The 24,079-nt window shown below is 35.7% G+C and overlaps 1 protein-coding gene and 1 pseudogene across 4 annotated transcripts in view; both read right to left on the bottom strand.

Annotated features, from left to right (window-relative positions):
• The window catches only part of FAF1 (Fas associated factor 1), a 529,381-nt gene that overhangs the window by 169,208 nt on the left and 336,094 nt on the right, over window positions 1-24,079 (bottom strand). For all 4 annotated transcript variants that reach the window (XM_060621411.2, XM_060621414.2, XM_060621415.2 and 1 more), the window contains one exon: window positions 1,647-1,742. In XM_060621411.2, coding sequence (XP_060477394.1) covers window positions 1,647-1,742 — 96 coding nt within the window. The remainder of the gene's footprint in view (window positions 1-1,646; window positions 1,743-24,079) is intronic.
• On the bottom strand, window positions 1,751-23,842 carry LOC132672995 (uncharacterized; annotated as a pseudogene).

The raw sequence follows: 24,079 nt of genomic DNA, 5'->3' as shown, positions 1-24,079 counted from the left end.
AACAGGTTATCTGTCACCTTTCAGAGCACAGAATAATGGGGTGGAGCTAATTGGCCACATTTTAATGTAGTGGATTTACCCATTAAAGAGTTGGAGCATAACCTGCTTTAGCACTAAAAACATACTCAAGCACTAGAAAGAAATATTTCTTTTTTAAAAATGTTTATTTATTTATTTTTGAAAGAGAGACAGAAAGCACAAGAGGGAGAGGGGCAGACAGAGAATCCCAAGCAGGCCACACACTGTCAGCACAGAGCCTGATGTGGGGCTTGAATGCACAAACTGAGCTGAAATCAAGAGTTGGACGCTTAACTGACTGAATCACCCAGGCGCCTCAAGAAAGAAATATTTCAATAAATTATTTCTGGCAATTTCTGCCAAACAGTGAAACTCAATATTATGTTTTCTTTCATGAGGATTAGGGAGATAAAATGCTGAATAAAATAGTGTGGCCTCTTTAAAGGAAATTAACATTTTTAGAGGCCCAAGAAAACAGTGCAGTAGTATTTGTAGCAGAGGAAAACCTTTTCTTTCTTGTGGATTTCTAAAAAACGTTAAAAACCGGAGCAGCAAATTATCATTTTCACAGGATGAGCAGGGACTACAATATAATTTCTCTTTCACATATTTAAGTGACATAAATACATATTCAGAAGATGGCTGGAAAGGTCCTGTGGCAGCTTCCACAATAAGTATTCAAAATATATAGTCAGTTTAAATAAAAATTTGCAACTATATTTTGTATAGAATGTAAATGGAAAAAGGTTTGACTGGACTAGTCCATCTGTTGAATACTTGGATCATATGTTAGCCTGAAACACTGAATGAAATAAGTAACATTTTTTTTGTATTATTAGCTATGACCTCTATCACATACACTTTTTTAAGTCATGGTGATGATTTTTCTTAGCACACAGTGGGAGCTCAATAAAAAAAGCTCAATAAAAACTTTTTAAAAAGCTAAACTGTAATGTACAATCTATCTTTCCCCATTCCCTTGTATCCAAAGTCATAGCTGGACACAGAGTGCTATTTGTAACCATGGAAAAGATATTGCCTTTTAACACTGTTCAGACCCATAAAGACACACATCCCGTACACAAACACGCTGAATCTTATCTGCCCCTCTTCTCTTTTTATAACTCCCTATATGCTATCACTGCTTTTATTACATTATGCCATTATTATTAATTTGCTAATTTACCATGTTTGACTCTGAGCACCTTGGTATAGAAACAGTGTTATTCATCTTTGTTACCTAGTATTGAGCACAACATCTGGCTCATAGAAAGTGCTCCAACTCCAGGAGTTAAAGGACCTTCAGGATCAGTCCTAATAACTGTATTCTACTATATAGTTAGCAGCAAAGAAAACCCTTTAGTCAACCTGTCAATTCTAAGTAAAATTCATTTCAACCAATTCACCTGAATTCTGTCTGTTGAAACATGAAACTTATACACCAAGAAGGAGCACATTAGCAATAAACTCGCATGAAAAGTTTCTGTCTTCAAGAATTTACTGAGACTTTATTCACGCTACATTAACTTTATCTATTCATTTGTGTGGCAGATAAAAAAGAATAGGAAGTGGGCAGGTCGGTGAAAGACAGGCCTCCTATTCACCGAAAAGCTGGCAAACAGGCTTACCTCTTCGGACTGCTCCCGGGTCTGCGCAGGTGAAGATCTCCTCCCCACTGTAAGTCGATGGCAGGGATAAGATAGCCCTGATTCAGCAAGACACATCTGTAAAAAGAAGAATCCATCATTTGTAAACAAAATGAGGCCATGTTTCACAAAAGGACTTTACTTTTGATATTTTCTATTATTTTTGAAGTTAGACTAGAAAGCTCACTCTAGTAGTCCATGCATTATATTACCAGGAAGGCTTTGAAAATTTGAAATTTTTCCATATATGGGATGTTACAATAGTCAAGGCCTCTTTTTTGTTGGCTTAAACAACATAAATCTATTTTCTCACAGTCCTGGAGGTTGAAAGTCTGAGAAGAAGATGTTGGTTGGCAGGGTTGGTTTCTTTTTTTTCCTTTACTCTATTTATTTTTTTTCTTTTATTATATTTTCTTTTTATTTTTTCTAGTTAGAAACATTTTATTAAAATGTACCAGATTAAAACCCACATTTTCAGACCACAGGATGTTAATACATTCAACAAAAATTTATATTATCCTACTGCTGTGAATTTATAGAGTAATAACCCAAATCCATTTATTCAGATAACTGAAATACCCTTCCTAGGTTACACTTTGTAGACATCACAAATCCCTTATAATAATGTAAACAAAATGACCCTTCCCTAAAAGGTGAACTTGAGAACTTCAGTCCACTCTTTCAGGACTTGCACTTCTTTGTGTACTTCTTGATGGGGAGTGGCTTCTTTTGGAAATGGAGATCTGGACTTTGGCTGATTCTTTTTTTTTTTTTTTTTAACGTTTATTTTTTTGTTTTTGAGACAGAGAGAACAGAGCATGAACGGGGGAGGGTCAGAGAGAGGGAGACACAGAATCTGAAACAGGCTCCAGGCTCTGAGCGGTCAGCACAGAGCCCGACGCGGGGCTCGAACTCACGGACCGCGAGATCATGACCTGAGCCGAAGTCGGCCGCTTAACCGACTGAGCCACGCAGGCGCCCCATGGCTGATTCTTGATAGTGAAACAGAACTGATTCTTGATTTTGACCTTGATGGGGATCTTGATGTTTTTATGGAACCAGACGTAGACCTCTGTGTGAAGCTGATCTCGATCTACAGAGAAACACAGATCTTGATCGCTGAGGAGATGGTGATCTTGACCTCCTTTCCCTGCTCCTGCTATGTGAACAAGAGTATCATCTACCTCTGGATCTTAAATGTGATCTAGACTGTGACCTGCTTCTCCTCCACCAGCTGTCAAGATGACATTCATAAACATAATGTCCCTTTTTGCCACATTCATAGCATTTATCATTGGGATCAAAGGAATGTTGGGCAGGTGGTTGGTCTATCAAAATCAGAGCTCCGAGGCATATTTGTTGATAATTCAACTCTCACTTGGGAACCACAAATCACCTCCCTGCCCAGGCCTCGCATTGCATCTTCTGCATATCTAGGATCTTCAAATTCCACAAAGGTAAATCTTGGAGGATTTCTCATAATCCACACAGTTCTTAAGATACTGTAATAACCAAAAGCCCTTTCTAACTCTCCTCTGCTGACACTGGTTCCCAGACTACCAACATATACCTTGGTTTTCTCCTCCACACCACCCACAAGGTGACATGATGCCTGGCTGTTCTCAATGCCCAGGGAGCAATCAGTACAAAAGATGCAGCACCGACTCAGTTGCCAATGGTATTGGCAGCCTTAAGTTTTTATTTTAATTCCAGCAGAGTTAACATATACAGTGTTACATTAGTTTCAGGTGTAAATATATTGATTCAACAATTCCACACATCACCCAGTGCTCATCACAGTAAGTGCACTCTTTAATCCTCATCATGTATTTCACCCATTTGCCCATATACCTTCCCTTTGGTAACCATCAGTTTGTTCTCTATAGTTAGGAGTATGTTTCTTGGTTTGTTGCTCTCTTTTTTCCCTTTGCTCATTTGTTTTGTTTAAATTCCACATATGAGTGAATCATATGGTATTTGTCTTTCTGACTATTTTGCTTAGCATTATACTCTGTAGATCCATTCACATTGCTGCAAATGTTAATAGGTTTCATTCTTTTATAGGGCTGAATAATATTTATATATATGTCTATATACACACATATATATGTGAGTGTGTATATATATATAATCTATATACAATGTGTATATATGATCTATATACAATGTGTATATAATCTATATACAATGTATATAATATATATACACAGTGTATGCATAATATATATATATATATATATACTATATATATGTACACGTGTATATATAATATATACATTATATATATATAAAATATATCTCACCTCTTCTTTATCCATTGACAGATGGACACAGGCTGCTTCCATAACTTGGCTATTGTAAATAATACTCCTGTAAACATTGGGGGTGCATGTATCCATTTGTATTAGTACTTTTGTATTCTTTGGGTAAATACCCAGTAGTGTGATTGCCGGATCATAGGGTAGTTCTATTTTTAACTTTTTGAGGAATCTCTATACTGTTTTCCACAGTGGCTGTACCAGTTTGCATGTCCACGAACAATGCAAGGGAGTTCCCTTTTCTCTACATCCTTGCCAACACTTGTTGTTTCTTGTGTTTTTGATTTTAGCCATTCTGACAGGTGTGAGGTGGTATCTCATTGTGGTTTCCATTTGTATTTGTCTGATGATGAGTGATCTTTTGAGCATCTTTTCATGTGTCTGTTGGCCATCTGTATGTCTTCTTTGGAGAAATGTCTGTTCATGTCTTCTGCCCATTTTTTTATTGGATTATTTGTTTTGGGGGTGTGAGTTGTATTAAGTTCTTTATATATTTTGTATAGTAATGCTTTATCAGATATGTCATTTGCAAATATCTTCTCCCAGTCAGTATGTTGCCTCTTAATTTTGTGGATTATTTCCTTTGCTGTGCAGAAGCTTTTTATTTTGATGCAGTACCAATAGTTTATTTTTAGTCAAGGCTATTTTTCATAAGACAATAGACTGGTGCTCCAGGAAACTGTAATAAGTCTAAAATAAAGCTAATCATATATAACCTCCACATCACCACCCACTACTAGTATGTCTGTTACTTTTCCAAATAGAATAATACTTCAGTTTACTAATTCCCAGGGCAGTGCTCTATAAATCTTTTTTGGAAGGTGCTTGGAATAGTGTTTGTTGAAGGCACTAAAAAGAAAAATTTCCACAGATATTAACAATGTCATTTATTATTTAATCATATTAATCCACAATATCAAATTATTATAGCGTATGAATCTATAATATATGTAAAGCACCTAGCACAGTACCTGGCACACAAACATTCAGTTAATTTTTATTACCATTATGATCCAAGATGTTACCCAAAGAATCTGCCTAGTTTAGCCAACATAATTAAAGCCACATATATTTACTTCTATTGAAGTTTTTAGTGGTCAGATATTAAATAATTAATTTGAGGTTTAAATTAAATTTGGGAAAATGTGAGCACATATGAGTACATGTCATTTTTGTCTACATAGAATTAAAACAATATTAAGTAGCCAAAAGAGGGTGTTTTCTCTAATGTTCATGAAATGACACATTGGTGTATTTAATATAATGATGATAAAAAGTTTCTTTTATTATTATTAGAAATAAGATAGGGTCTCCATTAGCACACTGAAAACATCCATTGGTAACTTTTTGGGTGTGAATTAAACTGATATCTGAGGAAACCTAAATATCTGCAAATTCATAAAAACCAACCAAAGACACAATAGTGGGTTGGTCATGAGTACAATTCAAACGTGTTACAAATAAGCTAATTATCTGAAGACAAGTACTGGAATGAAAACTACAAATGTCACATAACTATACAGGTATTTTCAATCATGTGAGGTATGTGCTGTCATATATATTATACTGATAAAAATCATTTGTATTTGATTCTTATTTTTCCTTTAGTCTGGTTAGAGATTTTTTTAAATTATTATTTTTTTTTATTGGAGTAAAGTACACCTAACCTTTGCCATTTTAACCATTTCATTTTACTTATTTTTAAAGTAACTCTATGGCCAACGTGGGGCTCAAACTCACGACTTTCCAATCAAGAATCCCATGCTCTCCCAACTGAGGCAGCCAGGTGCCCCATGGTTAGAGATTTTTGTTAGTTTGTTTTGGCATTTATATATTCTGGCCCTGTACCTTACAAATGCTAGAAAACCTGATTAATAATAATTACAGAAAGCAAACTGCATCCTTCCTGTCATTCTATTCATCATTTATCATAATTAGCTCAATTTATTTTATTTCAGTACCAAGAAAAGCAAAGCTAATTTGGATAAGAAGCACAGGCTAAATTTAAGTCATGTTAACTTTCACAATAGTTTTCATTTAAAAAAAGTTCTCCTCCCCCATCCTGAAATCCTCTGGTAATGAAACAATAATGATGGTAAATGTCACTGACAATTAGAAGCAGTGTAGCATAATGGAAAGAAATTTGGACCAGGAGCCAGAAAAATCTTGAGTCAAGTACTTCCCAGCCTCCGGAACTTGTGAAAGTCTCTATTCTAAGCCAGAGTTTTCCATTTATTGAGGTAAGTAATCCCTGACTTAACTACGTCAATGGACTTTTGAAAGGGTTAAATTAAGGTAAGTAAAAGCTGATTTTGAAAGTATACGGACTAGGCAGAAGACCTATTATCAGTCCAATGATCATTATTTTTAGGACCTGGAGAGAGAAATGGTGATTAGATACTACTGTGACTACCTTTGCATAGCAGCCTAATCATGTGTAAGTTATAAGAGGACATATTTTAGAAGTTGGAGGAAAGTACTCGTTAAAAGTACATAGTACTACAAATGGGCTGGCTCCTCAATGGGCTGGTGTCTATAGTTATTAACATTAACCTTTCCCATAGCTACTAGTAATTCCTGAAGAGGAGTGGCCAGCACTTTCTCCTTAGCCTACAGCTGACCAAGTGGGCCTCTGCATCACTCTATTTCAGACACCAATCACAATCCACTGAGGAAATTACAGGGTCAGGAATTTCTGAGTTACTATGTGCCCAGTGTAAGTCTGTCCTGAGGGAACATATATACCAGGTGGAGAGACAAAAGATGCATATAAGAATAGGCACAAAAAAAAAGGAATAAAAGTGAGTAAAGATGGGGCTATATCTCCTCCAGGCAGTTTCTGTAGGGCTAGCAACCCCTTGGAAGGGACAATGGTTACTCAGAGAGTGATTTCAAGAATTTAGGGCTAAAGTAAATGTTTGCTGGGACTCATAACCTAAATTTATATAAAAGATGTGTAGTCAGAAGGCTGAGATTCTCGACTGGCTAAATCATTCAACTGCCCAATGACTATGGGAAAATCATTTAGAATTTCTGTATTTCAGTTTTCTTAGAAAGAGAATAGATTAATAAACCTGTCCTTAAATATAAAAATAGGGTAATACAATCTGTTCTCCCTCACAGAGTTGATATGAAGATCCAATGAGATAATGTATGTGAAACCAAATGGTTATATAATTATAAAGGATCGATACTATTATCGTTGGGGCATTTATTTTGCAAAAAATTGGAAAAAAGGATTAGGGCTGCAGGTTTGCTTGATTTTATAGTTGAAGAGGGTTGCCTTAAAAAATTTAGATTTGCATACATTATATTAGTTAATTAACCTATAAAAAAATGGTAATCTCTCAATCACAAGACTGCTTTACCCTAATATAATGAAGGACTGTGACTCATTTGCAAAATCTATTTCAAGGCTTTATTCAGGTTTGTTTTTTTTTTCTGGCCATGTTAGACTGTAATTCTCTGACTTTCCATCATCACAGATTCAGAGATTCAAAATAGGCTCACAAATTCAAAAAGAAATCAAGTCAAAATCCCTTTATTATTTAATTCTATACCTTTAAATAAATACAACACATCTGAGGGTATAATCTTCTGAATGCTTAGGGATAGGTTGGGGTAAAAGAATTTCATGCCTAAAAATCTCACTGGCTATTATATACATTAAATGGGTCATGGATTTAATTAAATCAAACTATTATATACATAAAATGGGTTATTTGTTGAATGGCATGAGAGTTATATGTATATTTACATATAAAGACTTTATTTTCTTTAAAGAGTAATTGTAGGTTTACAACAAAATTGAGAAGAAAGTACAGAGGTTTCTCCAATACCCCCTGCCATATGCCCCCAATAGGCATAGTCTCTCCCATCATCAACATCATTTACCAGAATGGGTTTTTTTTTTTACCAACGATAAACCTATACTGACACATTGTAATTACTCTAAGTCCAGAGTTTGCATTAGGGTTCACTCTTTGTGTTGTACACTTCATATGTTTGGAAAAAGGTATAATGGTATTTATGCATCATTATAATATCATACACAGTATTTTCACTGCCTTAAAAATCCTCTGTGCTCTGACTATTCATCTCTATTTCCCCTCACCACACCTGGAAACCACCAATCTTTTTCCTGTCACCATAGTTTTGCCTTTTCCAGAATGTCATTCCAAATTGGTCTCTTTCAATTAGTAATATGCATTTTAAAGTTCATCCATGTCTTTTCATGGTTTAAAATCTCATTTCCTTTTAGTATTGAATGATATTCTATTGTCTGGGTGAACCAGTTTGTTTAGCCATTCACCTACTAAAAGATGTCTTGGCTGCTTCCAGATTATGGCAATTATGAATAAAGCTGCTATTAACATCTGTGAGTAGGTTTTTGTGTGAAGCTGTTTTCAACCCCTCTAGGTAAATGCCAAGAAACTCAGTTGCTAGATCATATGGTAAGAGTATGTTTAGTTTTCTAAGAAACTGCTAAACCATATTCCAAAGTGGCTGTAACATTTTGCATCCCTACCAACAGTGAATGAGAGTTCCTATTGCTTCACATCCTCACCAGCATTTGCTGTTGTCAGTGGTCTGGATTTTGGTCATTTAATAGGTGTTTTTTAATTTGCATTTCTCTGATGACATATGATGTGGAGCATCTTTTCATATGCTTATTTGCCATCTGTATATCTTCTTTGGTAAGATGTCTATTAAGGTCTTTGGCTCATTTTTTAATTGGGTTGTTCATTTTCTTGTTGAGTTTTAAGAGTTTCTTGTATTTTAGATAAAAACCCTTTATTAGACGTAACTTTTGTAGATACCTTCTACCAGTTTTTGGCTTATTTTCTGATTTTCTTGAAAGCAAGACTTCTAAAGTCTGAGTGTCTTGAGTTCAAATTCACTTCTGGTAGTTATTATTCTATTATTTACTCCAATCAATATTTCATATCTTAAACCTCAGTTTCTTCTACAACAATGGATAATATTACCTTTCCTAACAGGCTTTCTGTAAGATGGCTTAAAGGAAAATAGATTTGCCACATACTAGGTATTCCATCAGTTAGTGAATACTCTTAAGATTTAGTATTTTCTTAGGAACATATTAACTATGCCAATGATTCTCAAAATGTAGTTTATAGACAGGGTTCTTGAGATCCTTTTAGGGGGTCCACAACATCAAAATAATTTTCATAATAACACTTAGATGGTATTTGACTTTTTCAATGTGTTTTTACACTGACAATGAAAAAACAATGGTGGGCAAAACTGCTGGTACCTTAGCACAAATCAAGGGAGTGACACCAAACTGTGTGAAAGTCTCCAGTGCCATGTACTCACTATAAAAATGTCCAGTAAAGAATGTCCCTGCTGAATCAGTAAAAAATACTACTTTTAATTAAACATGACTCTTGAGTACATACACCTCTTTTATTTATTTATTTAAAAAAAATTTTTTTTAACGTTTATTTATTTTTGAGACAGAGAGAGACAGAGCATGAACAGGGGAGGGGCAGAGAGAGAGGGAGACACAGAATCTGAAACAGGCTCCAGGCTCTGAGCTGTCAGCACAGAGCCCGACGCGGGGCTCGAACTCACAGACCGCGAGATCATGACCTGAGCCGAAGTCGGACGCTTAACCGACTGAGCCACCCAGGCGCCCCATGTACACCTCTTTTAAAACTCTCTGTGTGAACAAATGGGAAGTCTGCAAAAAGCACTCCTGCTGCATATGGCAAAGTATGATGGTTTTGCTGAGGAAAAAGCACTTGTGTAATTGTTTGCCTTGTGTGCTGAACCAACAATTTTTTCAATGGAACACTGTTTTTACTTAAATGACTGGCACACAAATAATGGCTATTTGGATTTAGGTGTCTGACAGAATTTTCTTCAAAAACGAATGAAGCAAGCCTGTTACTTCAAGGAACAGGTCTGAGTGTTATCAGTTACCCATGAAAAAATTTGAGTTTTCAAATAAAAATTAAAATTTTGAAAAACGTATTAGCCACCATGAGTTCAACAGCTTCCTAAAGCTTAAAAACTTTCTTTTCTTTCTTTCTTTTTTTAAAATAAGATTTTATTTTTAAGTAATCTCGACACCCACAGTGGGGCTCAAACTCACAACCTTGAGATTAAGAGTCGCATGATCCACCGACCGGGCCAGCCATGTGCTCCCTTAAAGACTTTTCCAATGAGATTGGTAGTGATATTAACAGGTGATCATTTTTTTTTACATCAAATAATGGAATATGTCAACATTAGAAAATCTGCATAACTCAGAGGACCGATACTCTCTGGATGAACAATGAATGCATGATATTATAAAATTATGCACTGGAAAAGGATCTATTTAAAGTGCAAGACAGATCAATGGATCTTACTGTAACAAAGTTACAAAATGTATATTTAAACGGCTGTAGATTCCATATCAAAACTAACATTTAGAGGGGCACCTGGGTGTCTCAGTTGGTTAAGTGTCTGACTTCAGCTCAGGTCATGATCTCTCAGTTTGTGAGTTTGAACCCCATATCAAGCTCTCTGCTGTCAGTGCAGAGCCTGCTTCTGATCATCTGTCTCCCTTTCTCTCTGCCCCCTCTCCTGCTCATGCTCTCTCCTTCTCTGTCAAAAATAAACATTAAAAATAATCTTTTAAAACTAACATTTAGCTATCACTTATTGAGTTCCGATCTAGTATCAGATAAGAATATTCACAATTATCTGAAAAGACTATTAAAATACTCCTTCTTTCTCCAGGAGAAGCCAGGATGTAGGCTTGGATTTTCTTCCTATACTTCCACCAAAATGATATATTCACAACAGGTGAATGCAGAAGATATGAGAAACTACTTGTCTTCTATTAAGCCAGACATTAAGGAGATTTGCAAAAGCGTAACACATCACTCACTAATTTTATTTTTTGTAAAATACAATTACTTTTAATTAAAAGGTGTTATTGATATCAACGTGTAATGGACTTATTATCTTTTTTTTTTATTTTTTAATATATGAAATTTACTGTCAAATTGGTTTCCATACAACACCCAGTGCTCATCCCAAAAGGTGCCCTCCTCAATACCCATCACCCACCCTGCCCTCCCTCCCACCCTGCCCTCCCTCCCACCCCCCATCAACCCTCAGTTTGTTCTCAGTTTTTAACAGTCTCTTATGCTTTGGCTCTCTCCCACTCTAACCTCTTTTTTTTTTTTTTTTTTCCTTCCCCTCCCCCATGGGTTTCTGTTATGTTTCTCAGGATCCATGTAAGAGGGAAACCATATGGTATCTGTCTTTCTCTGTATGGCTTATTTCACTTAGCATCACACTCTCCAGTTCCATCCATGTTGCTACAAAAGGCCATATTTCATTTTTTCTCATTGCCACGTAGTATTCCATTGTGTATATAAACCACAATTTCTTTATCCATTCATCAGTTGATGGACATTTAGGCTCTTTCCATAATTTGGCTATTGTTGAGAGTGCTGCCACAAACATTGGGGTACAGGTGCCCCTATGCATCAGCACTCCTGTATCCCTTGGATAAATTCCTAGCAGTGCTATTGCTGGGTCATAGGGTAGGTCTATTTTTAATTTTCTGAGGAACCTCCACACTGCTTTCCAGAGCGGCTGCACCAATTTGCATTCCCACCAACAGTGCAAGAGGGTTCCTGTTTCTCCACATCCTCTCCAGCATCTATAGTCTCCTGATTTCTTCATTTTGGCCACTCTGACTGGCGTGAGGTGGTATCTGAGTGTGGTTTTGATTTGTATTTCCCTGATAAGGAGCGACGTTGAACATCTTTTCATGTGCCTGTTGGCCATGGACTTATTATTATCTTAAGTAAACATTTAATTTTTTCTTGGGACACTTGGGTGGCTCAGTTGGTTAAGTGTCTGACTCTTGGTTTCAGCTCAGGTCATGATCTTGTGATTCTTGAGTTCAGGCCCCACCTCGGGCTCTGTGCTGACAGCACAGAGGGAGCCTCCTTGGGATTCTCTCTCCCCTTCTCTCTGCCCCTCCCCACCTCTCTCTCTCAAAATAAACTTATAAATAAGCAAAAAATAAAAAAACTTAATTTTTCTCAATATTAATTTTGAATATGGCAAATGTTATTAGATATAATCCTTGTAGACAAAAGCTCTTTGGGGTCTTTGATGATTTTTAAAGAGTACAGAAGGATCCTGAGACTAAAAGGTTGTAAATTATGCAAAGTATACAGATAAAACTAATTTTCATAAATAATGGCAATTATTTGAAACAACTGAGAAACTCTCAAAGTGCTTTCTTTTGTGAAGTTTTAGAATCTTCTCAATGTTTCCCCTTACATAATTAAGAAAGCATATAGTGTTTCCTCATAAACAAATTAAAATGAAATATTACAGCAATGTGTAAATGACAACTCCTATAAACCATCATAATTGATCACAGGCCACCTCTAACAAGCCATTGACACAGTACTATTATTTTAAGCTTAGTTGTCAGAATGTTTATAGGGCCCTTCTTAAATAACACTTTCTTTAAAAATATGAATTAGTTCTTCAAAGTATTTTTTATTCTGTAGCTAACTTTTAGCCCTCTCCCCCACATTGCAGCTTGTCTTTTTTCCTCACTGTTAAATCACTGAGACTAAGACATTTTAAGAGTTCTGAATTGGAGACCAAGTTATGGGACTTAGGGCTAGTCATCTGGAGCCTTAATATTCTCTTTTGTAAAATATGAGAGCAACCCACATGAAAGACCTCTCAGACCCTTTCCAGCTCTTATGAAATGTCATCTTAATACATCACTAAGAACATTCAGTTCAATCACCTGAAGGATCCTTGTCCTGAATGTGACACACTTAATAATAAAACCTAAGTATTATAAAACTATAGCTTTACTATTTGTATCTTTTAAAAATTAGTTTGTAAAATACAATGCTCTTGTATTTAAAAAATATTAATAAAAGAAAAAAATTTTAAACACAAGAGCATTGTATTTTACAAACTAATTTTTAAAAGATACAAATAGTAAAGCTATAGTTTTACAATACTTAGGTTTTATTATTAAATGTTTATTTATTTTGAGAGAGCGAGCGAGTGAGCATGTGCATACAAGCAGGTGAGGGGCAGAGAAAGGGAGAGAGAAGAATCCCAAGCAGGTTCCACGCTGTCAGCATAGAGCCCAACTTGGGGCTTGATCTCATGAACCCATGAGATCATGACCTGAGCCGAAATCAAGAGTTGGATGCTTAACTGACTGAGCCACCCAGGTACCCCAATATAAGAAAAGAAAAAAAAAACATTCAAAGCTTGTCACCATCCTGACAAGGCAGCAGCATAGAATACAATCATTGTAGTACAAAGAAGATATACACACACATCATTGAGTATTGCTTTATTGAGGTATAAGTGACCTACAATAAACCATACAGGTTTTAAAATATATAATTTGATAAGGTTTGAAATATATATACAAATACCCATGAAATTACTCAGTAGTTTTAAAAATATTTTAGTAATAATTGCTATTATTGAGAGCTTAACATATATTGGTATTATGTGTGTGCTTTATATGCATTACTCCACTTAACTGTCACAATAACTCTGCTTGGTAAGTATTATTGTAATCCCCATTTTAAAGAGAAGGATACTGAACCTTACATAGACTAAGGAGCTTGCCCAAGGTCACAGAGCTACTAAGTAGTGAGCCAAAACTCAAACTCAGGAAGTTTTATCTCAGAAGCATTTAGAAATAATTCAATCCTCTCTCTCTCTCCCTCTGCCCCTCTCCCCTGCTTCCTTTCTCTCTCTCTCTCTCTCTCTCTCTCTCTCTCAAAAAACAAAGACAAAAACAAAAATAAAAATGGTGGGTAGGGGGGTATGCTCGGGTGGCTCAGTCAGTTAAGCAACTGATTCTTGATTTCAGCTCAGGTCATGATCTCACAGTTGTGAGATCCAACCCCGAGCTGGGATCCTCTCTGGGCTCCTTGCTGGGTATGGGGCCTGCTTAAGTTTCTCTCTCCCTCTCCATCTGTCCCTCCTGCAAAAGCATGCGCATGCGCATGCTTGCTCCCTCCCTCAAATAAAATAAAATAAAATAAAATAAAATAAAATAAAATAAAATAAAATAAAACAATTAAGGTCCTACCATATGTTGTTTGATGGACTGATAAACAATAATTACTTTCTTTGACTTAAGCAAACAGCTGCTCCTGGATATCATCAATTTGTCAGGTACAATATTTTAAATGCTTAACATATGTCTACCATATATAAGAATCCTGCAAATTAAAAATAAACATGATTGCACAGATCACAAAATGGCCTCAGAGGGGTAGAATAACTTGTCTAAGATCACTGAACTACTAAGTGGCAAACCAGATTTTATTCCAAAAGCCATGGAGTTTTCAACTACATCACCTATCTGACCAATCCAAAGCTTTTTATGAATAAGAATCCCTGAAGATGACTGCTGGATCACCCCTTTAAAACTTTCAGATGCTCACTGTTCAGCTAGACAGATTAAGACAGTTATAAGCCAAACTGAATCATGAGGCTGAAGTTTCATTTACTGCCAACCAGAGTGCAAATCAAAAAAGCTTATTTATTCACAATCTGAGCTTTTTTTTTTTTTTTAAATCACTTATGTGCTAGAAAAGTCACAGAGCTTTAATTTGTGGCAGGTTGAAGCAAGCTTATTAAGAATGTTAGTTACCAAGTGCACATCCACTTGTCTGGACTAGCCCATTGCCACATTCTTGTAGCAGGGTTAAATAGCAGTTTAGTCACCTCATAAAAAAAAAAAAGCACACTGTTAAAAAGGAAGTGACTAATAACAATCTGGAACCAATGGAATCTTATAAGAGATGTGCAGGTCAAGATCAATTACCTACAAAACTCCTGTGTAAAGAGCTCAAAAACTGTGTTCTCTTCCTGGCCTTGCTCTATTATATAGTCCTCAATTGATTTGGCAAGGTTGGTAAGGTTTCATGAAATAAACACCAACAGTAACAAATTCTGAGGCTTTCTGTTATGTACAAAAACACGAATGTTATCTTGCAAGCAAGTAGAGTTGGAAGAAACAAGGATGGCTGTTATAGATATGGCTTCATTTTAGACTCAGAAGATATTCAAGTTGGAAGGGTCTTTGAATTCATCAACTGCTGATATCCCAACAAGGAGACCACAGATCTTTAAGTCTCAGCTGAGTTCAGTGCTGCTGCCATACTATCCCCATCAAGCATCCCTTGCTCCATTCAAAGCTAGTAATGTGACTCTCCTGAGAGTTTATCAGCAGCCACTCTTAAGCATGTTCTATCAGTAGCCCCATCATCCCCAGTAGACTCCAAATGAAAAGTAGTTCCTTCTTACAAGAGGATCTAGTCAAACAGTACTATTTAAGGGGAGAAACTGAGATGTAGAGAGGTAATGTTTTACCAAGTCAAACAGCTGCTTAATGATAGCACAAGCATGTTCTCTTGACTCTTAACCTGTTCTTCAAAGATGTTATAGCCAGTTGCCAAATACTATGTTTTGGTTTAATTATCCCAAATTTCTAAAAAAAGACAAAAACTTAGGAAATATATATAAATAAACTGTTCCTGACTTGTTTTTCTGTTTATTTTAATCTACCAGACACTGAAAAGATGTTTAACATGATTAATCATCAGAGAAATGCAAATCAAAACCATAATGAGATGTCATCTCACACCAGTCAGAAAGGTTAGTATCAAAAAGACAAAAAAAAAAAAAACAAAAAAAAAAACAAAAAACAAGTATTGACAAGGAAGTGGAGAAAAGGGCACTGTTGGTGGGAATGTAAATTGGTATAGTTACTGTGGAAAACAATGCAGTTTCCTCAAAAACAAAAGCAACCCTAAAAACAGAAATACCATATGATTCAGTGATTCCACTTCTGGGTATTTACTTGAAAAAAATGAAAACACTAATTTGAAAAGATATATGTACCCAATGTTTACTGCAGCAATATTTACAATAGCCAAGATATAGAAACAACCCAAGTGTCCATAGATAGATGAATGGATAAAGGAGGTGCAGTAAATATACATACAATGGAATATTAGTCATAAAATAGAATGAAACCTTGCCATTAGTGACAACATGAATGGACCTAGAGGGTATTATACTAAGTGAAATAAATCAGAGAAAGATAAATACCATCAAATACCATATGATTTCACTTATATGTGGAAATCTAAAAAACAAAAAAACCAACAACAAAGAATAACTGACTCACAGAGAACAAACTAGTGGTTGTCAGCGGGGAAGGGAATAGGGAGATGGCTAAAATAGGTGAAGGGGATTAAACAGTACAAACCTACAGTTATGAAATAAGTAAATCATAGGGATGAAAAGTACAGCATAGGGAATATAGTCAATACTGTAATAACTTTGTATGGTGACAGACAGTAACTATACTTATCATGGTGGGCATTTTGTAATGTATATAATTGTCAAATCACTATGTTTTACACTTGAAACTAATATAATATTAAATGTCAACTATATTTCAATTAAAAATTTAAAAAAAAACAAAGAAGAGAAAGAAGGGATTTCAAATCAATAATGACTTGAGACTGATCTTTGAGGAAATGACTGTCAAAATAAATAGCATTTCCTAATGCATTTATGCATTTCCTAATGCATTAGTATGCAGAAATGCCTTAGTGAAGCTACTAATTTGTGGCATTCTTCGATAACCACACTCTAAACTATAAGCTGTATAAGCTGGCCATCTTCTTGGGTCCTCAGTGAACATCTGCAGAGGACAAATTTCAATTAAAATTGCATTACAATATTTTTTTATTTTGGTTCTATTTAACCCATAGTTAGTGTCATAAATTACATGTAAATATTCCCAAGATGTGAACTGTAGATTTGACAAGTTGTAAATTCCACATGACACACTTAATTTAAACTGTCTTTTTAATAAAGAATAAATTTATTAAAATTTTTGAAAATATTTAAAAAACATGTTGGGATTCTTGAAAACAGAATCAACTGATGCTACTTTTTCACATTATAATTGTCCACCTTCACACTTCCCTGAACTGGCTCCACATTATCCAGAGTTCTATCAAAGAGAGGTTGCTCGACACAAAAGCTTTAGTTTTTAAGTCTTCTATTGCATCCTATCTCCTAAAACCAGACTGCACCATAAGGAGATAAAGATTTGACCATTGTAATAGAATTAGCAAAATTTCCAAAAAGATGTACTTTTATAAACTAAATAACAACATTCTTGCATTTTATTATTTGATTCTAGTGAGTACATTAGAAGAGCTTCTGAAGTACTTCAGAATACTAGAGTACTTATGAAGAGCATTAGATTGTATAAGAATGTAGCCTATTATTAGACCAGCCTAATGTAGCCTAGTACATAATTTCTCTCATACCTATTTAGTTAAGAATGGTCAGGTTTACGTCTATAAAGATACTAGCTCACACAGACAGACAAGTTACTATTTGCAAGGCAACTTTAAGCAAAAGAAGCTATTTCAGTTGAATCAAGACTTCTGTTTTAAGAAAGTCACCTATTTTGCACAGGGGCAATAATCCATGCTGTGAATGAAAATGGCACTAGTTTCTTAGTTCCTATTTCTACGCTTGGTCATTTAATTGCTTATGAGCACCCTCTGGTGGAGGGCAGAAGAGAGAAAAGAACCTATTAAAAAACATTGCTTCTAACCCACGGGATGGTGGTGGGGGGGCGAATAATCTGAAACGTGCAGAATTCTCTTGAACTTGCCCTTCTTCCCCATAATTATTTCAAAATTTAGAACTAGTTATTGAGTAAGTTATATGAACCATATAGTTACCCAGAGTCTATAACTTAATTATTCGATAAACATTTATGAAGTTCCCATTATGTCAGGTACTCAGATACAGATAACCTGGCCTTGGATCCTGGCTTTGATATTTTATACCATTTCCCAGGAAAGTTGCTTGATCTCATAAAAACCCACTTTTCTAATCTGAGTAATGGGAATAATATCTTTGTTGACAACATTAAAAAGATGATAAGTGAAAAAGTGCCAAGCCTAGTAGACTTAATTTTGCAACTAAAACAAAAACAAAAAACACACACATTTGATATTTGGCTCTTTGTCAGAAAAAAGGATTATCTAATAGGTGTTTTCAGATGCAATGCCCAATTATTTCTGTCTTTAAAAATTTAAGACTAGATGACAGTATTGGTATCAGATAGTTTAATAACACCTTATGTCACCTACATTTAACTTAATTGATATGTGTTCTGAACATACACAGAACAACCCAATGTATTAAACTTTTCCATACCAAAGGTATTCAGAAGATGTTGACTAATATTTAATAAAATAAAATACTTTCTTCCTAGGTAAACAAACCAAGCTTATTTAGGGGTTTCTTATCTATTCTCAACAGCTAGTATGTCATTCTTCTAAGTATCGCCCAGTGAAGAGTATGTTTGTTTAGATATATTTTAGCTCTGAGTACATCTAAGAGCCCATCTCTGACATTCACTACCTGCTTATGATGGAAATTTTTATGAGGATATTTTACAAGTGATGTCCAAAAGTGGAAACTCACTTCAGGTTTCCCATTTAATTCCTGTAAGATGAACTGAACCAAGACTGAAGGAGAGGAAAACAGCCTGCGGGAGGATGGCGGAAGGGGAGAGGAAAGAAGTGTTGCTATCTGCTGCAGTGACTTTGGGAGACTAAGCCTACTAAGGACTCAGCTTAAATACATTTAACCAGCCTGTAAGCTACTTCTCTTCTATCACCACCATTAAAGCAAATCAAGTACTATTGTTCTTTTATGTCTTAAGGCTGCATGGTGCTCTTTTATGACTTTCTCCCATCAATGCTGCCTATGATAGGATTCCACGTGTATAAAAATATTGGAGGGCTAATACATTGAAAGAACACTGTATATAGATAAAAGGATGTGGATTAAAATCCCAACTCTGCGACTTTATTGTGACTTTGATCAACTCTCTTCTCTCGGTTTTATCACCTGTAAAACGAAAAAACATGGACTAGGTGATTTCTAAGTTCCTTTAGCTCACTCTGAACAAAATTTTCAAGGCCATTTCTGGCCCATTTTTCACGCTATTATCTCCATTCTTTTTTTATACTGTATACATAGTTGCTCACTGAACCAAAAATATGCCTTGCACTTGCCTACTCCTAGATTTTGCTCATGCCATGACTTTTGCCTGGGTTTCCATCCCCATTCTCTTCTACCTGTCTCATAGGTATGCTTGGATCATAAGAGAAAAAGTAAGTGAAAGCACTTTGTCAACTCTCAGTTCAATCTCCTCCTGAAAGCCCCTACTATAACCTCCTAATTTCAAAATTTTCTGTTCTCTAAAACACCTGGTATCTCTAAAAAAAAATTTTTTTTTAAGTAAGCTCTACGCCCAACATGGGACTTGAACCCAAGACGTCAAGATTAAAAGGCATACACTCCACTGAATGAGCCAGCCAGGTGCCCCATAAAACACCTGGTATCTTTTGTAATCAATCATACCTAGTAAAACTTTGACAACTCTTCCAGAAATAAACATTTTTAGTCAGCTAGTTCCTGAGGGGAGGAGTACAATCCCAGGTGAGAGCTGAGTAGGAGGAGGCAGTGGGGATTTTAGCAACAGAGGTCTCACATGGGTAGGTCAGGGTCTGGGTTAAAGAGGTGAAAGCTTGGCCCAGGAATTGGACCTGACTGAAGGAAGGGCCAAATATCTAGGAATCAAAACTCTGTTATCCTACATTTATGGAAGTTTGTCCAGGCCTTAGCCCTGTATGACATTTCTGTATTGGGGAAGAGGTAGCCCTAAGAAAGTTATCAATGCCACTTCAATGGATGCAATGCATTGGTGAGCCTGCTGTTCTAGGAGGCAAAAGGGAGAGCAAGTGTCTCAATGAATAAAAAAGGAATTCCGCCCCCCCCCCCCCCAAAAATGTATTCCCAAGTCTCCTAAATCATTTACACCTGTGACAGGGAAGTTTCTGAGGAAACCTGTATCACTGTAAGATAATTTCTTTGGTAGTCATTGTTATTATGCTTCCTTGGAGAAGTATAAAAGCAGAGTATGAACTTGGACTCCAAAGTCACACTGCCAGTGTTTGAAATCCTATGTCTGCTGGCTAATAGCTGTATGACTTTAGACAACTCCCCCATCTTCTCAGTTCCTCAATTCCCTCCTCTGTAAAGTTTCTAACTTATAAGGTTGTTGTGAGGATTAAAGAGTGGGGTGTGTGTGTGTGTGTGTGTGTGTGTGTGTGTGTGTCCATATATACATATGGTAGGGATTTTGCTATATACCTCTGGGGAGTAGCAAACAGATAATACTAAATTTGTCTTAAGTAGAGTGCACAATATGACATTATTCATTCACTTAACTAATAGTGAGCATCCATGAGGAAATCAGCTGAGTGCTAGGGATACAGCCAATGGTGAACAGTTTCCGTTTTGATGAAGTTAATAACCACTGGTTTGTGAATAAAATATGCACCATGTTAGCTGTATTTTATCATGCTATATCTAATCTTTGTTACTGCCTTAGTGAATGTACCTGGCATAGTTTACCAAGTCCTATTCAGAAAAAAAAAGGTTCTTATTTTTCACTCAAGTTCACAAACCTAATAAATAACAGCAGAGACAGGACTAAGATGTTCATTCTTAGCTTTTTTTTTAAATGACATCACCTCCACTGTAAATGTGAACTAACCTGGCTAGCTTGTTAAACTTCTAATTTATTGGGTGTGGGAACATGCTAAAGTTAAATTATGAAAAAATTTCCAAAGTCTCTAGATGTCATTAGATTACCTGAAATCATAACTATATTTAATATATTTCAAGGTGTAGAAAGGCAATGAAAGAAATAAAGAGAGCAGTATATATTGTAATATTTCATCTGTTTTTTGCATGGCTAGTTTCTATAGCCTGGACATTTGTAGAGAGAAATTACACTTGAAATCCTCTATACTTCCCAGGTTAGGCAAACATAATCATTAGGTCATTTGAATTATTTTGTAAGTAAGTTAAAGTATACTTAAAAAAAAAAATACTACTGTTAAAGAAAACGGTTGGTGCTTGGAGAAAAGACTGGAAAATGCTTACCAAATCTCTCACTCAAGAAATACAGGACTTTTGCACCTCTCCAAGGACATGCATATAGCACTGTGGCTATGGTGACCTGCAGTTCACTCAGGTCCTTCACATGTTGTCTTGCTTCATACGGGCCAGTCCAATACTCTGAACATTTTTAAAGTAACTGAAAACCAAACTTTCAAACATTTTTCTAACTGTCAAAGTATCTTTTCCCAGAAGATAATGTAATTCTCTATACAATATTTGAGATTTCACACTATAATGGCTTTACTGAAACAAAAAGCATGAAAAAAACTTTTGTTACCAAAACTACTTAAATACCAAAAAGAAACCACATGTTAAAATAAAAACAAATGCATGTCTTCCAACAATTTATATTTTGTGATAATTGTTGTTATTGAGTAATTAGGCTTATGAAAAGATCTCTTGAAAGGTATTTAACAGTTTATGTTAAATGGGTAAAAAAAAAAAAATCTATCTTGGGTGCAGTGTGTTCAGGTTATAAAAGCACAAGTGCTTATTTTATCTCCCCACAAAGTGTTGCTGAGATAATTACTGCTGACAGCTTTATTCAAGGTTCATTTCACTTCTTCTGCTATTTTTCTCTGGTTAGAAGTTCAACAGAGCCCATGGGAAGCCACACCCCTCACACCTGTTAGGCTTCTTCATGTTACGGAGGGCCAGTATGGACATGTCACTTCAAATTAGCATTGTACCAGGGCACTAACTGTGACAATTACTTATCACAGGTTTAACTAAAAAAAAAAAAAAAAGTTTCTAATTCAACCACAAAAACAGTGTCACAGAATGTAATCTAAACCTGTAAAAGCAGGTTGCATAAAGAACATTCAGAAAGCTGAAGAAAAGGTTCCCAGGGTCGAGCTTTGTGCTATATCTGAATTATTCAGGAATGCTCTGCAACTGAACATTTCCCTTTAAAACAAAACAAAACCAAAAAAGGTAAACAAGGAAGAGCCAGCAATTATACTTTAACAGTAGGCCTCTCTAAATTTTCTTCATAGTCCTCTCCCAAGCTTGAATATGTGATTCATTTTGTTAATTGTTTTGTCATATAACAAATTCGATAATGAAATTTCCAGCTAAAGCAAAGCAGCTACTTCCAGATTTACCAAAGACAAAGCTTTATAACCAGGTAGGAAGGAGGTATTCTTCTCTCCTAATACTTGGTTTTTTCCCCCATTTATAAAGCAGAAAATTATAACTAGAGAGGGCAGACATTAACAAAAAACGAAAAAAGAAAAAGGAAAAACCTCATTCTTAAGTGTGTTTTAGGCTAGTTATTATAAGCCTCTCTGTTTCAAGTGCAAAATAATCTCAGAATTATGCCACCTCTGAAAGACCTGGGATGGTTGGCGGTGGTTTATATGGACTGCTGTGAGGCTAATTGTGGATCTTGAGTTAATTACTCTCTCTTAATAGGGGATTTAAAAAATAAATAAAATGAGCTTTTCCTCCATTTTTACTTCAGTTTGTATTCAAGGAAACACTGAATGATGATGGCTAAACTCTGAATACTTCATTATTTGCTGCTGTTATTTAGATAAAGATCTACAAAGTCCAGGAAATAAATATGTCCACACCATAATCAATGCTGATATACACTAACAAAACAAAAATGAATGGATCTATATTTGCTACAACATGCTCAACTTGCCCAGTGTCCATTACCTGGTCAAAGTTAAAAGTTCAATGTTGTTTCACAAACACAAACACACATATACACCAACAACCTGGCTGAAAGATATAAGCCAGAGCCTGTGGAAACTAGCTTTGAAACAGAATCTAGAAGTATTAAACACTCATGAAAAGCAAAGGACAAAATAATGACTCTGAGCAGGAATTCAGCAGGAGAAAGTTAACTGCTTGTTTATTGGAAATCACATCCATTGAAGAATCCTTTGGAATTTTGGCATGGCAACACAATTTCAGTATCTTAATAGTTCCACAAAAATTTAAAACCATCATACACATGGATAGTGCATTAGAAATGCAAAATTTTTCTCAAGCCAAAATACAGAAGGGGTAACTTATGAAAAAACAAAAACCCTCAAGATACTTTTATTCATCTTCTCTAACATTTAGAAAGTTATTTATTAACAAAGGCATATAAAGTCAACACGAAATATTGATGATAATCCTTTGCTTTATAATCACAACATATTCACAGAGAATCAAGATAAAATCTTTGGTTAGAAGGAGTTTTTACTTCAAGCTGGCTCCTCATTTTAAATTTGATAAAGAGGTTCTGCTGGTGGAAAAACCTCATTATTTTCGAGAGCTACAGTATTAATCAGTGGTGACTTCAGCTCATTATAATGACAGAATCTTCAGATATGCAGGGATAGATCTCAGGCCTGCTTTGTATGCATAAAGAGTACCAAGAAGCCATTTGGCACATGTCTAGTCAATAGTGGGATGCCATTTACCCCACAACACTGTGGAACTCTTTGGATAGCAAACATAGGAGCTGTGGATATTTTTCCAGCAGCATCTAATTCCTTGGCAAAACTCAGGCAGTTATGCTAACAGCTTTGGACATAGTGCTGCTGTGCATCTTGTCGTGGCTTTTCCTCCTGGGAAAAATAGTGTCTAAATTAACTATATGAAGTTAGGCACAGCACCATAAATGCTACCTAGAAACCAGAAAAAAAAAAAAAAAAAAAAGAGAGAGAGGGAGAGAATTTTACCTTGCTGGTTAATCCATGCTTGGCCTTTTCCAGCCATGTGATTCTTCTTCTGCTCAACTCCCATGCCCTTATTGTGAACTTGGAGAATTCTTGGTTTGTGATTCTTTCAACTTTACCTATGTCTCTGTTTAGGTATTTGATCCTAAGGCCCTTAAGGATTCAGCCTGAATCTTATATTCTCAGTTTTAGCCTCCATAGGGCTTAGAAGGTTTCTTTGATAGGTCAGTTATGTAATAAATGTCTATTACTTTAATTTAAATGAGTACTTTGCCTACTTTCCTTGCCAAGGTAAAATATGAAA

Source organism: Panthera onca, chromosome C1 (genome assembly GCF_046562875.1).
Source record: "Panthera onca isolate mPanOnc1 chromosome C1, mPanOnc1 haplotype 2, whole genome shotgun sequence".
Taxonomy (NCBI): Eukaryota; Metazoa; Chordata; class Mammalia; order Carnivora; family Felidae; genus Panthera; species Panthera onca.
The sequence above is the reverse complement of the archived record's forward strand: the minus strand, read 5'-3'. Positions and strand labels throughout refer to the sequence as shown.